This window comes from Carica papaya, chromosome 3, assembly GCF_054855325.1.
Source record: "Carica papaya isolate Zhongbai chromosome 3, ASM5485532v1, whole genome shotgun sequence".
Classification (NCBI taxonomy): domain Eukaryota; kingdom Viridiplantae; phylum Streptophyta; class Magnoliopsida; order Brassicales; family Caricaceae; genus Carica; species Carica papaya.
In genome coordinates, this window is record NC_142311.1 from 5612455 (window position 1) to 5627163 (window position 14709).

General features: G+C 30.2%; 1 protein-coding gene across 3 annotated transcripts; it reads left to right on the top strand.

Annotated features, from left to right (window-relative positions):
* The first annotated feature begins 11788 nt into the window (after positions 1 to 11788).
* Positions 11789 to 13523, top strand: LOC110824631 (ENTH/VHS family protein). Of its 3 annotated transcripts, none has more exons than XM_022055171.2 (5): positions 11789 to 11890; positions 11973 to 12122; positions 12211 to 12333; positions 12450 to 12611; positions 12821 to 13523. In XM_022055171.2, exons 2-5 carry the CDS (start codon positions 12016 to 12018, stop codon positions 13371 to 13373), a joined length of 945 nt encoding a protein of 314 aa, XP_021910863.1. In that variant the 5' UTR covers positions 11789 to 11890; positions 11973 to 12015; the 3' UTR covers positions 13374 to 13523. The 3 variants fall into 3 exon arrangements, with proteins under 3 accessions (XP_021910863.1, XP_088070778.1, XP_088070779.1); XM_088214652.1 differs by having other exon boundaries at positions 11832 to 11885; XM_088214653.1 differs by lacking the exon at positions 11973 to 12122 and having other exon boundaries at positions 11834 to 11890.
* Positions 13524 to 14709: the final 1186 nt, after the last annotated feature.

The window sequence follows — 14709 nt, forward strand, 5'->3', positions numbered from 1 at the left end:
GGAGGACATATTGAAGAGAAAATGATTAAGGTGAAGTTAAATGTAACTCATTGCCTAAGGTTTTTGCCGTTTCTCGGATTTTCTGAAGAATCTCGGACGATTCATGATGATTTTTTCTTGGTTCATTTTAATTTTCAGTTTCAAAAATTATTTCAATTGAGCCTTAAACTTGATCTAGGAGGGAAAAATATATATATTTACCTTAGAAAAGAAAGGTTACAACACAAAAAAACTTGGAGCTAAAATCTTGTTTCTCTTCTCTTGAAATCCAAACCAAGCTGCAGCCTAAAAAATAATCTAGTAAAAGATAAACCATTCTAAAAGGAAGAGTTCTTGGAAGTGTGAGTTAGAACTTTTCTTAAATTATGTGAGACAAAATAGAGAAGATCAAACAATTAATTTTTTGAGGAACCTTTTGTGATGGAGAAACTTCCAAGGAAGACAAATCAAGCCAAGAAGTAAGAAAAAAAAAAGAAGAGAAAAACCCAAAAAGAACCCTAATGAATTCATGACAGAAGCATGTACTTTTTAGAGTTTCAGATTTTCCAACTCTTTGCATGATTCCTATATGTGTAATATCATGATTCTTCTAATATATATATATGTGTGTGTGTGTGTGTGTGAGTATTATATTAAAATGACTAATATATTATCTTCTTGTAGTATTTTTTTATTGATAGAGAAACCTCTAAGGAAGACAAATCTAGCCAAGAAGTAAGGAGAAAAAAAAAAAGAAAAAAAAAAGAAACCCACATAGAAACCTTTATGAACTCATCACCTAAGTATGTAGTTTTTCAGTTTCAGTTTTTACAATTCTTTGCATAATTTCTAGATGTATTTACATGATTCTTCTAATATATATGTTAAAAATGAATAATACATATCTTCATATATGATATTAGATGTTTAGATCATGTAGATATGGCATACCAAAAGTTTTTCAATTTAATGTTTTCCACCCTAATTTTTTTTTCTTCAAATACATAGTTTACATCTTCCTTGAAATTCTTATAACAACGTGAAAATTACTTGCTAGATTTGACTTACACAATGATGAACAATCTATCTTAAATTTTTGTAGTTGAAAGTTGAAGATACCTATTAGAGTTTAAGATGAGAATTAAATATGTATTTTTTGAACCCTCATCTCGACAATATAAATAAAAAGATAACTTAGAGTGACCAAATTTAACAATGAAAAATATTTTTAACCTATGATTTAATCTTAATCTAGTCAATGACAAACTTATTCAAAAATAAAATGTTTTGCTTAAAAATGTTCTCATTCTGGGCTAACCAAACAACTATGATAAAACATTAAATATCATTGGAATAATTACCTTCTTATATTGATTTATACAAAATCTGTTCGAGATATTCGTAAAAAAAAAAAACAAAAAATCTTCTCAATAAAGGGAATAAAATCAGATACGAAATACATGCTTAGTATCTACCAATAAAAGTAAATAGTTTAGATCGTCAAAATTATAAATGTTATTGTAAAAAAAGAGCAATATTTTTTAACGTAACCCCGCACAATGTAGACCTATTTAAAAGGTGAAGCTTACTCCACAAGTAATCTTTGTCGCTCTACCCTCAAATGATTATCGAATAAATATCCTAACTTCCGAATTAGAACTTACACTATAAATTCAATGGACCAACACTCAATGTAAAAATATTTTTTAGTTGATACTAGTGATATGAATAAATGGATACTAAAGTTTAATTTTTAACAATGATTCTTAACTAACGTTTGCCATTCCACAGGGTTTAATAAGTCAATGAAAATCTGTTTATATATATATATATGTAGACCATATAAAGTACAAATAAACTGTGAAGTTTTATAAATTAGATTCAAGATTAAGGTGGATAATTGGGAATAAATATTTGCTGTGTGGAATATTTGATTAAATTGAAGCACGATTGAGTTATAGTGTTACATTATTAATTAAGTAATTTATTTTCATAAAGAAATCTGGCGGTCATTTACATATAAATGTACCCTAAGCACTTTCAATTATATATATATAACGTTGTTTTGAATTTATGTATTTAATTTACATATGTAATTGGGGAAATTGAATTGGCAGCAGGGGGTAAGTTATAATAAATAACAATTGGTTACTTAATGAAATAATAATGTCATAAGTTGGAAGATCATGAAGAGGATAATAATTGAGAATCTCCATCCATTATTTTCACTTGGGGAAGATTATCTTGTTGTAGATATTGGATATGCAATATTTTAATTACTTCCCCAAAAAAGAGAATCCTCTCATGAATTATAATATTAGTCTAAATCTGGGTAATAATGCCACAAGTAAAAAAATGGAACATGGAAAAAATATATATACATGTACACATAGTATCATAATTAAATAATAAAATATTTTCCATAAGAACAGTATCTGAGTAAATTTTTACAATGCCATTTTTTTAGAATTGCATAAACATAATTAACAAAATTTTTATGAACATTCCCTTAATGGTTTCAATGGAAATCCAATGTCAAACACCCAGCTCATACTTCTCCAAATTAAGATTAAACCCTGTAAAAAAACATTAATTAGCAGTAAAATTTAAATTATAAATTGGTGAGCAGACCAAGGGAGGTTTGTGCTAAAGCAAAAAGCATTTGTGTGTTTAAATTGTTGAGTAGCGATCATGGATGGATCTGGCTGGAACAAGATCAACAATGAGGACAAGGCGTGTATCGACGCCCCAGTCGCATGTCGACTCTGTGATCAAGTCTTCATGGATAATCACGGTCTCGTAGGCCACCACCTCGAGCGCCATCGTTATGATCTGGAGGACGAAATCACCAGAAGGCAATTTCATGAGTTCATGGCTACCAATTTTCCCCCCCGCCCCCATATCCAGTTCTTTCCTTGGATAACGCAGCCACCGCTCCAATTGGTCCGTATCGGTGCACCTGTGCCTGGGCTTGCCCTTGCAATTGCGCCTGTGCCTGCACCTGAGCCTGAGCCTGAGCCTGAGCCTGAGCCTGAGCCTGAGCCTGCGCCTGCACGTGTGCCTGTACTTCAGCCTCCAACTATATTTCCGGGCAGACTTACATTTGCCCGTTATAATAATCCTTGTCCGATGCCGGTGGTGCCCCCATTCTCACCACCAAACTCGGTTAAGACTGATCTGACGCTTGAGATACAACAGCATGGAGGACTGAAGCCAAACAAGCGTATCTCCCAACCTCCAGCCATGCATAAGATAATCAAGCTGCGGGATGAAAAGAATGATCCTAATGGACTAGATTTGACGTTGAGGCTGTAAGACTTCGATCAGGAAGTTTTACTGACTGGAAGACATGAAATTTGATGATTTGAGTCTGAGAGTTATGTTAAGGAAAAGAAAAAAAGAAGTGGGTTTATATATTACAGTATTCACAGAAACTTTGAATGTGGCCATTCTTAAATATGCCCTATGTTATGGATATTTTATTAATTAGTGTTTTTGTTCTGACCAATAATAATTATTTAGTCTTTAATGGCTGCTATTTTAATGTTTCTGCACTTTTGCCATTTTCTTTTCCCTTCATACGTTATGCATATATTGTGCATCGATTTAACTGCAGGTGGGTGCAGATATTACTGTGTGTTTGGAAATTTTATTTTGAGAGTCAAAATATCATCAATGAAGGATTTTATGTAACTCGTTAAACCTCTAAATTGAGAATTGGAACAAGTTGAAAGAGTTTTATTAATATTTTTTTAAAAAAAAAAAATTTAAAATTTTTTATATATAGTTTTAACATGTATATATATAATAATTTCCTAGAAGCTTAATAATATATAATTACTTTGATATAATTGGGGATCAATAGAATAAATTTAGAGATACAAGAAAATTAATATAGTAAGAGATCATTGAAGTTTGGCATTTGTTGAAGTTAGTATATATTTTTATTTTAACTATCTTTATATTTATAACTTAGAGGGGCAGTTTGGATAAAGTTTTATTGAGGGAAAAAACAAATTAAAATGAACATTAAAGAAGAGAGAAAAATATAATAAAAATCAAAATTTAGATGGTTTTTACTCATAACAATCATCGTTAATAAGACCATAAAACAAAATTCAAATACAAGAATAATTACAGAAGTTATATCCAAACTCATCCTTATTCAAGTAACAATCATTTAAATGTTGTCCTATCTGCAGAGAACCTTTTCAGTGACCACCTACTTATTCTTATACATATATATATTCATTTAATTATGTAGGAGATTTTATGTACTTTGTGTCATACTCTGGGATGATGAATTAATAAGATATATACTATCAGTTTTCCCTTCTTTAGAAAAATAAATTTTAATTCTCAATTAAATGAATCTTTGTACATTATATGCATAATTAACAAATATATATATATATATATAAAGGGAGAAAATAGTCCTTATCCTCATAAAAAAATTAAAAAAAAAACAAACACAAAATTTAGAAAGAAAACATACAAATGAGCTCCTATTCTTATGCAAACTAGAAAATTGCATAAATCCAACTCTCAGATGTAAAGAATTTTTAATCTTTCTACAGTTGATCATGTAGTCTAAAAATCAAAAGCTATATGCATGGCATCTTAATTTAATAGCACGTACGTTAGGAAGAGAAACTTCACTTTCTAATTCCTCCCATGGCTGAAAATTTCCAAGAGAAAAAGAAACCTACAAACAGTGCGACCAACAATGCATGTAAATCCTATGTAGAATGGAGATTCTAGGTATAACATTCATTTTGCCAAGTTTTGTTCGACCAAAAATCTTTTTAAACATGTAAAACTTCAACCCATAATAAAGTAATCTTCTCACTTTAATCAATGTCAAATTATTTTTTTATTACAATCGAAACTAGAAAATGTGTCAATATTGCTAGGTAATGAATGAGAAAGATATAATAGACAAACAAGTATTTATTAGATATAAAAAATGTAGCGAATTGAACGAGTTATTCATATAATTTAATCATTAAAAGAGATATTAAAAGAAATATAATTAACTCGTACACCACAATCAACTAAATAAATACTGTATAATCTCACGAACGGTTCACATAAATAGACATACCATATTGCATTGAGAACATAATAAAGTAATTTCTTTGTCGAAACTAAAATGCACCAGAACATAATCAATGTTGAGATTACCACATTTATTGTAGGTAGTTCTACTATTATTGATTAGAAACAATTTAGAAAAAAACCTTCACATTGAAGCAAAGTGTTTCTTTTATCTTCTGATTTAATTTAGGGGAGAATGTTTCTAAAGCTACATATGATTTTTTTTCTACACTTCGTTTTTTTCCTCAAATGTCTTTCTCTTCTACTTTAAGGAGGGTGATTCTAATTATATGTTCTAAAATAATGAGAAACTGTTCTTAAATTGTGTTTATCTATTTTAAATAATGACATACTTTAACTCTACTTTTATGATTTTTTTTTCTTTTTATTTTATTTCATAGTAATTTCATTTACGTTTTGCATTCTAGGAATTCATAATCCACAAACACGATATTCTTTCCTTTCTTGTTTTTGATACTCTTTCTTTTCTTCAAATTCAATCAATTTTACATTGTAAATGTGAGCTAAGTGCGTGTATCACCCTTTGGTAAGGTATTTCCAACCCTATGTTTTTCCTAATATTACATATGGCTTTTTCTTGCCTTGTATCTTCAATTGCACTTTCTTTTGAAATGCGAAGCGTAATTGGTGCTCATAATTGGAGCCTTTTGTTTTATTTCGCTTGTGAAAATGCGCGTTTATACCAAATTTATTATAACATTTATTCATTTATAGTTCAAATCATCACTAACACCGTGAAAAATCACCCATGATGATGGGTGTATAGATTACTCAATATGTTTATTAAAGATTATATTAGCCAACTGTAAAAACTACGATCTAGGTTGATTCATATGAATGGATTAATTAAGTAATTAAGAAGAAAAAATTTATAAATATTCTATTATTAACTTAATTCACTCTTGAATGCATGTTAATTTCAATGTGAATGATACTAAGTTTATTTATATTCTTTGATTAGTTATTAATTAAAATAGTGATCACTATTAAATTGTTGACATTAAATAAGCACAAAATTCTTGGTGTTTCTTTTATTTTCTTTAATTATTTTTAATTAGATTATGAAATTGATTATTTTATGATCAATCAATTAACATCATATAATATAAAAATTATGAATTTGACTTCTGTTTATTGACATATTTATGTACAAATGTGCATTTTGTTTTGTGAGTGTGCTACAATATATACCCAATTATTGAGGTTGATTGGAACAATTTCTTTTTAGTGGAACAAATTGAGTAATTGTGTAACAACCCCGAAAATTCAAAAAAAAATATATAATAATTTAAGTGCGGAAGCGAAATAAAAGATTAAGATTTACATTCTTTACACAATAATTTAAAAGTAGTAAACAACATTACGAAATTAATTCTCTGAAAGAAACACGAGAAATAAGAAAACCAATGAAAAATACAAAATATCTAGCATCTACTCGCAATCTTCTTGCGGATCAGACTCTGAAACCAGATCCTCTTTATCTGAAATTGTTAAATAAAGGATGAGTTACACTAACCTAATAAGAATATAACACTATATCACCGGCACAGAAACAAAGGTTAGTATAAAATTAAAAACTACTAATGGAGCATTAAATTTAGTAAATTCATTTATCAATCATAAAATTATTTCTCGTTCACTTACTACAATGGAATTTATGAAAATAACCTATAAAAATAATAGTACTATATAGATCATAATTTCATGAACCATCAACAACATAGAACGTATTATAAATCCATATTCATTAACAATAAACTAAACCATAATTGTTTCTCTTTTCACCACTCTACTAGTATCCATAAGGGTTCATAGGGATGTCTCCGCTACATGTGAAGCCTTTTCTTTAACAATTTCTATTATAGGGTCGTCCTCATACTCCATCCGGTATGAGCACTAAAACATTAAACTTCAATACTCCGTCTGGTATGAGGGTGAAGCGGATTGTCCCCATACCCCGTCCGGTATGGGTGCCAAATTATCAGGTCTGCATACCCCTTTTGGTATGAGACAGCGTCCACGGTAGGGTTTTCTATGTACCCGGTCCATCCACCATCTCTCAGGATATTCAGTAAACCTGTTGTTTTATCTATTCATTTAAATAACACAATTTCTTTATCATTTAACATTCTTTTTTTTCCCGATTTAGCAGTAAACACATCAATTAAACATACATGCGTTCAAGGCCATAAAATAAATCAGATACCATCGTACATATAAACTGTAAAATCAATCAACAAACAACAATAGATAATTTTCAGTTCCGGCACTATTAGCAACTCGTAATTAATTATGCATGTTTACTAAAATCGCACAAAATATCACATTATTATTTATTTAAACTTCAATTCTATGATAGAGAATAGAGTGAGGGATCCTTACTCGATTTAACACCGAAGAGCTAAACGGTTTACTGCGCCTACAGGCGGTCCCTGAGTTCCCTGAATTTTCTCCAGAAACTGAAACGCGCCTATAGTACCTACAAATATTCTAAATAAATCCAAAATCAGTCGTAGGGCCCACTCGACCAATTTTGAAAATCTGGCACGGCGACTCTGCCGTGCTCCGATGACGGTGCCACTGCCTTCGGCGGCGGTACGCCTCAGGTTGGCCGTTTTCGGCCGTTTTAGCCGAATTTGACCGATTTTGCATCGATTTCTGCGAGCAAACACGTTAAAGGGTCTCGATTGATCGAAAAAATACAAAAAATCGAAACTCACCGGCAGCGGGACTCTCCGGTGCGGTGGTTCCTCTGGCTCACGTTGCAGTTGGGTGTTTCGCTTTAGTCAACCTGTAGAGAAGAAAATGGTGATTACAACGGTGAAAAAATTACACGAAACCAGAATCGGGAAGGGCCTCATCGGAGGCAGTTTGTGAAATTCCCCGCGGCGGTGCCGCAGGGCTTCGCCGATATTTTCGGTCGTCTTTTCACTCCGATTTGGCCATATGTGAGCTTAAAATTAAATTTTGTGCAAAAAAAAGTTTTTTTTTTTACCTTTTTTAGCAGTCGGAAAGGATTCCAGTGCGGCGGTGGATGGCAGCAGTCAGCTCCCCGGCTAATGAGGGCCGGCTAGGGTTAGGGTTTGGTGCGGATGGGGGTTATTTATACCCATCCTCTTTTGATCTGGACCGTCCGATCGCGATTAAATAGGAAGTGAATTTGGATCGTTCATCGCGATCCAATCTGGACCGTCCACGCGATTCATTCTACACTGTCTGATCGCTTTTGAATTTGGTTATTTGATTGCGTTTGGGAGGGAGCGCATCCAGGCCGTCGGTGCGCGTGGGAACGGACCTCAGTCGTTCGATCGAGCACACGCGAATTGCCCACGTGGCCTCCCGCGTCAGCGCCTCTGCCACTTGGCGCATCCTGGTTGGTCAGGGTTGCTGACTCAGCATCTGACATGGCAAAATTTCTAAAAATTGTATTTTGACTCCTGTTTTTTTATTTTTCTTTCAAAAATATCCCTAAAACTCAAATTTTCACCAATTTTCTCCAAAATTATTTTTAATTAAATCTTCCTTACATTTTATTTTATTTTTTAAAATAAAATAATAAAAATTTATATTTATTAATTTTTTTTTAATCCCACAAAAAAAGAAATTGTGGGTGTTACAAATTGTGCTTATGATCTTTTACAAGTAAAACATTTTTAATAGAGGTAGAATTGTTACATATTTTACCGTATCTAATTCTCTTATTTTTGTTATTGTCTCCAAATATCACTTCTCATTTCTTCAGTTTGACCTCCTTGAAAGCATCGTCATCTTTGGAATGTGTCTTCGACACCCACTATCAAGGCATACCTCATATTTTCCTTCATTTATGGCCATGAGACACAAGTTTTTAACTTTGTTTTTTTCATTTTCTCCGAAGCTACTCTCATCACTATCACTCCATGTAGCTAGCTTTGCCTTCTTGACTTTCTTCTTTTTAGCTTAAGAGTAATCAATTATCATATTTTTGATAGTTGCATCAGTAGCAAATCACGGGACCTTTCTTGTTTGTTCTTTCTTTAGCGTTAGCTTCTTTTTACTAAGTTTGTTTCATTTCATGAATCTTTTGAATCTTCTCATGCTAAGTGCTATTTCTTCATCATCTTCATTTTCCTCATCATTCTTCTTACTTGAAGTAGAGGCTTTGAAAGCAATGACTTTTTTCTTTTTATTTTCCTCATTTTCTTGCTCTTCATTATAAGTTAATGAATAAGCAGTGATTCTACAAGTTCAACAAGGCTCAGCTTGTCGAGGTTCTTTGATTCTTATTTAACCTAGCATCCCACAATCTTAGTAGGCACTTAAGAGTATTTCTTATCAATTCATCATTAGTGTAAGTTTTTCTAAAAGATTTCAAATCATTGGATACATTTTACTATAGCAATATATTATTAAAAGTCTGCAGAAAAACTTCCGCTAAAAGTCATGAATAGTGCTGCAAAAGACTTTTTTTTTTTTATTGTAGTACAACTTGAATTTTAACTTGTTTAACATATGTCTACATATTAAATTTATTTTACTACAGCAATATGTGTGATATATATTTTATGATGTATATTTACTATATATTGCACCATATATATAATTAAAAAAATATATTTATATACCAAAATCTAAGGAAATTGCGTAGAGTGAAGTGCTAAATGACGTGTTGCAACAAAGAAAGCAAGGGATTATGAATATGATCTTTGTGGGAGATGAACGAATTATTATTGTCTAAACTAGGATGAACATGATAACAAATAGGCCAAATGCACGGTTGTTGGTTTTGAAAAAAAAAAATGCTTGAGGAATATTGGTTTTTTTTTTTTTTTTGTAGCTAGGTGTAAAGGGGAGATAATTTCACATGAAGAACATCTATAGAACAAAGAATACTTGAGGTAGAGAACCTAAAGTATTCATGAACTTAGTTTACTTAAATGTGTATGATCATCAGTTTGGAACAATTATAATTGTAGAAAAACAAAGAGTTTCAGGTGATAGATGAAAAAATGAACTATTGATGAGTCAAGTGGTCACAATGTGGTTGATCGAGAGTTTTACTATTTATAATTAATTATACTTAAATAAATTAAGAAAGAACTTCTAATATTATCCTTACATAAACATGAATAAAAAAGATAAATATGATAAGGCAAAAGAGAAAACGAAATTTCTCATGCAAATTCTCATATTAAATGCTCATGCAGAGACGTACAAACAACATGAATTAGGAATAGATGTTGAAAATTAAGGGACCATGCAAGCTAAGATCCTTCTCATGACTATATACATATAATGGGCTTCTGATAAATCAATTAAGGTATAAAAGATAATGAGCAAATGATTGAGTTTGTAATGGGTATGGTGCATAAGAAGAATCAATATTAGATATTTTAAGAGTTTGCTTAATCTCCAATTACATCAAAGAGTTATAAGAGTTGTCATACGAAGGTGACGTAAATGCTCAAAATAACTTCTCAAAAATAATTTTAAGAATTGAAGATATTATTTTGAAAAAACTTGAAAATTCATTGATTTACTTTAGATATTATAAGTTTCAAAGTAGTACAAGGTAAAATGGTGTCAAACATCTACTTTATAATAAACGCTAAATAACGGAATAATTTGTATGTGATAGTTAAGTTTTTATTTTATTTTATTTTATTTTTTTATTTTTAAATTCCTATCTAACATGCAAGTATGTTAAACTAACATTTATTAGTAATTTAAATCACTAATTAAAATATATACAACTAAAAAGAATGGCGATTAAAGCACAAGAGAAAAGAAAACTAAAACTCTAAAGAATACATAGAGTTAAAAAATATATTAAATCTTGATATGATTTTTTTAGATAGCCCTTGCTGTTCCAGCATTGGAGGTTAAGACATGGTTTATACAAGCTAGTGAATATATATATATATATTTATTTATTTAGAGAGAATATTGTGTCTTTCATTATGCAAATATCTCAATATGTTTATTAAAGAAAAAAAATTTAAAATATCAAAATATAATTTAACTATTTTAATTTTTTTTTCTTAAAAAAAGAGAGAAAGTTAAATATTTAAAACAAATAAAAAAGATAAGAGATTAAATTCGCAAAATATATTAGGGGCCAAATTAGTGATTTATAAGAGGAAGAGACTCATGGTAATGATTTCTTGTTAAAACAAATAAAAAAGATAAGAGATTAAATTCGCAAAATATATTAGGAACCAAATTAGTGATTTATAAGAGGAAGAGACTCATGGTAATGATTTCTTGGTAATATGACATATTAAAGATAATAGTAAAATTATAGCAATTGTAACATAAAAATATTATAAAAAAAAAAGAGAAGCTTAAAAATTAAACCCAGAAACAAAGAATAGATAGATACACAAATAAATGTAAGTACCTAATAACACATGTAATTATAAATTGAGAATTGAATTCTACTTAACCAAAATAATCATAATATATATTAAACATAAAAAATAGGATGAGAAGTAAATGGGAAATCTCTGTATTCAAATTAGCAAGAACTCATTCTTAAATAAATAGTTCCATAAATTTTGAAGTAATCCAATATCCTGCAACACTTGTTATCAATCATGGCGATGTGTTATTCAAATAAATCTATTTTAATTAGCTGATTCCCCTAAAATCCCTGAGCTAGAAAGATGGGCACCCATAAAATGTTTGTGGTTTTAGTTTGGATGGATGAGAAAATCTGATAGTAATTCCTTATTACAGACTTTTTATGTGTGGAAGAAAGAATCTGATTTGAAAAAGAAAAAATTTCTTGCATGTTGGGAGCTAATTGAGTTAGGTTACAACCTTGGCTTCCTCTTTTGATTTTGAAACTTTGGTCTCTTTGACTTTTTCTGATAATTTTCTGGCTTTTTTAACAGAAACCCAAGTGTTATATTTGTTGTTTGGTGTGTTTGATTAACTATGGGGACACTGATACTAAACCAAATCAAGAAACAAGCATCTTTCTATTTACATGAGAAATACAAAGTGGTCAAAATGGTCTTAACAGATGTGTCTGAGGCAGAGCTGTAAGTCTAACTTACAAATGTATGTGTAATATTATATATATGCATATGTACATATCGTGATTCAATTTCCTTTGGTAATGATTTGAAGGTTGGCTGAAGAAGCAACAAATAATGTTCCATGGGGCCCTGATGCTAAAACGATGACCAAAATAGCTGAGGCATCATTTTATTTAGATGATTACTGGAGAATCGTTGACGTTCTACACAAAAGGTGATTTTGTAATTGAGTCAAGTAAATGAAACAGTGTGTGAGTGTATGTGTGCGAGTATACATATTTATGTGTATATACATGTACAGATGATTGTGTTGGTGTTGGCAAAATGCAGGTTTGATAATAATGATTGGAAGGAGTGGAGACAATCATACAAGTCCTTGGTACTTCTGGAATTCTTACTAACACATGGTCCTGATGACATTGCTGATGAATTCCAATGCGAAATAGATGTGATTCAAGAGCTAGCAACATTCCAACATATCGATGAAAAAGGGTAAGTAATTAATTATGAATCTCTCATATGTTTCTCATTAAAAATTATAATTAATTATTAAATGTTTTCTGAGTAAAAATAAATTCGTAAAAGTCATAAATATAAGTAATTTAAAGAATAATGATCACATTTATAGGATTTGTGAACTTGACTATCCGTATTCATATAATTGTTTAATCTAACCTTCCTTTTTAAACCATAAATATTAGTTTCAATTGGGGTGTTCACATGCAAAAGAGGTCAGAAAACATACAAAAACTTCTTGAAGGAGGAGAAACTCTCAGAGAAGCTCGACTAAAAGCTCTAAGACTCACAAACGAGATCCAGGGATTTGGAAGTACTTCATCGCCTTCTTCCTCCTCATCATCTCCATCATCGTCCTCTGAGGTCTCATCCTTTGGCTCATATTCTACATCCTCTACTGATGTAATTGGGAACTTACCATCACCAACAAAACAGTTAGCAACCGAAAACTACATGAAAGGAGATGATACTCATTCTTCACAAAGTAGAGGTCATTTTGGAAACTTGCACGTTTGGGACTGCCCCCCACCCGAAGAAAATGGCTCATTGCTTGAATATGGAAATGATGAAAGCGTGAAAAGGGAGAGCTTCTTCACCGGAATTTTCTCCAAGTTTACGGATATCTCTCCTCTAAAAACATATGATAATGCAAAAACAAAACCAACTTATAGAAGCATTTCAGATGTTGGTCAAAGTTTAAAGAAGAAATATGATCGTCAGTATTCTTTGGGTAGCTGAAATCTCAACTATTTGTCGATTCTGTATCTGTTTTAAACCCTATATACCGCATGTAGTTTTGTGCGTTACTTAATTTTCTTCTATAATTAATAATATACTTTTACGATTGTATCTTAATTTTAAAAAAAAAAAAAAAAAAACTTAGTTTCATTATTATTATGAAAACATTTTTTCTTACTTTGATCTTTAATGGAGCATTTAATTCATTAAATAAGCTATAAATGAGGCAGAAATCTTACATTTTTTAAGTACAAGCTGTATCATATTGTTTGGTTCATTGGTACAATTCTGCATCTAACATTTCTACTACCAAAATATCTATATAATGATTCTATAATTCATTATACTCCAACCTTGTTTTAGATGTTGGGTGTGTTTATCATATCTATGAAGTTTCAAGCATATATGTTAATTGAAAAATGTATTACAATAAATTTAAATTCTAAAATATATCTTGAATAACAAGTTAGTAAAATCCTAGATCATATATATTAATATTCAATTAATGATGCTTGTATCAAAGACTAATTATAGAACAATCGATTCATTATATAATGGGTATTTGTTTCTTACTAATCACTTTTATCTAGTTCATGATAGAATAAAATTTAATGTATACTTTAATTATTTTCTTTTTCTCGTGAAGTGTTACCTCCCGAAGAAGAATCTAAATATAAAATAAGTGCTTATCAAGAAATTTATATAATTTTTCAAATGGTACTTTAGTTTTTATCAATTCCAACTTAAATGTAATTGACAACACATCAAGAAATTTTCTTCTTTTCATTCAGTAGCAATCGAGTAAGTCATCAATGTACAGAGAAACTTACAAGTCACAAATATTTTATCCAATTTCTTGTAATAACCCGAACCCCTATATCAATGGATACAAACGTTTATACAATATTTCACACTAATGAAACCGATAAATATTAAATACGCAGCGAAATTACACTTTAATACGCATTTTTTGTGACATAATAATTTTTTATTTATAAATAATTAAGATATCTAAATTAATTTATAAATCTAAAATAAAAATTTATAAAGTTTTCTTCACTATTTTTTATTGATTTTGAACATGTTTCTTATCTCCTCTAACCTGAATAAGAGGTGAATTGGGATTCAGAATGTTACACTTCTATTTATAAATAAAAATTTTATTAATTTCTGATAAAATGTAAAATTATTATCATACTTTATTTTTTTTATAGAGGATTTATATTAAAAGAATGGTGTATTCTAAAATAAATATAAGTTCAAGAGCTTATATGGTGCATAATCTTAGAATTGTAATAAACTAAAGTCCAAATACATAATTTATTGTAAATAAATA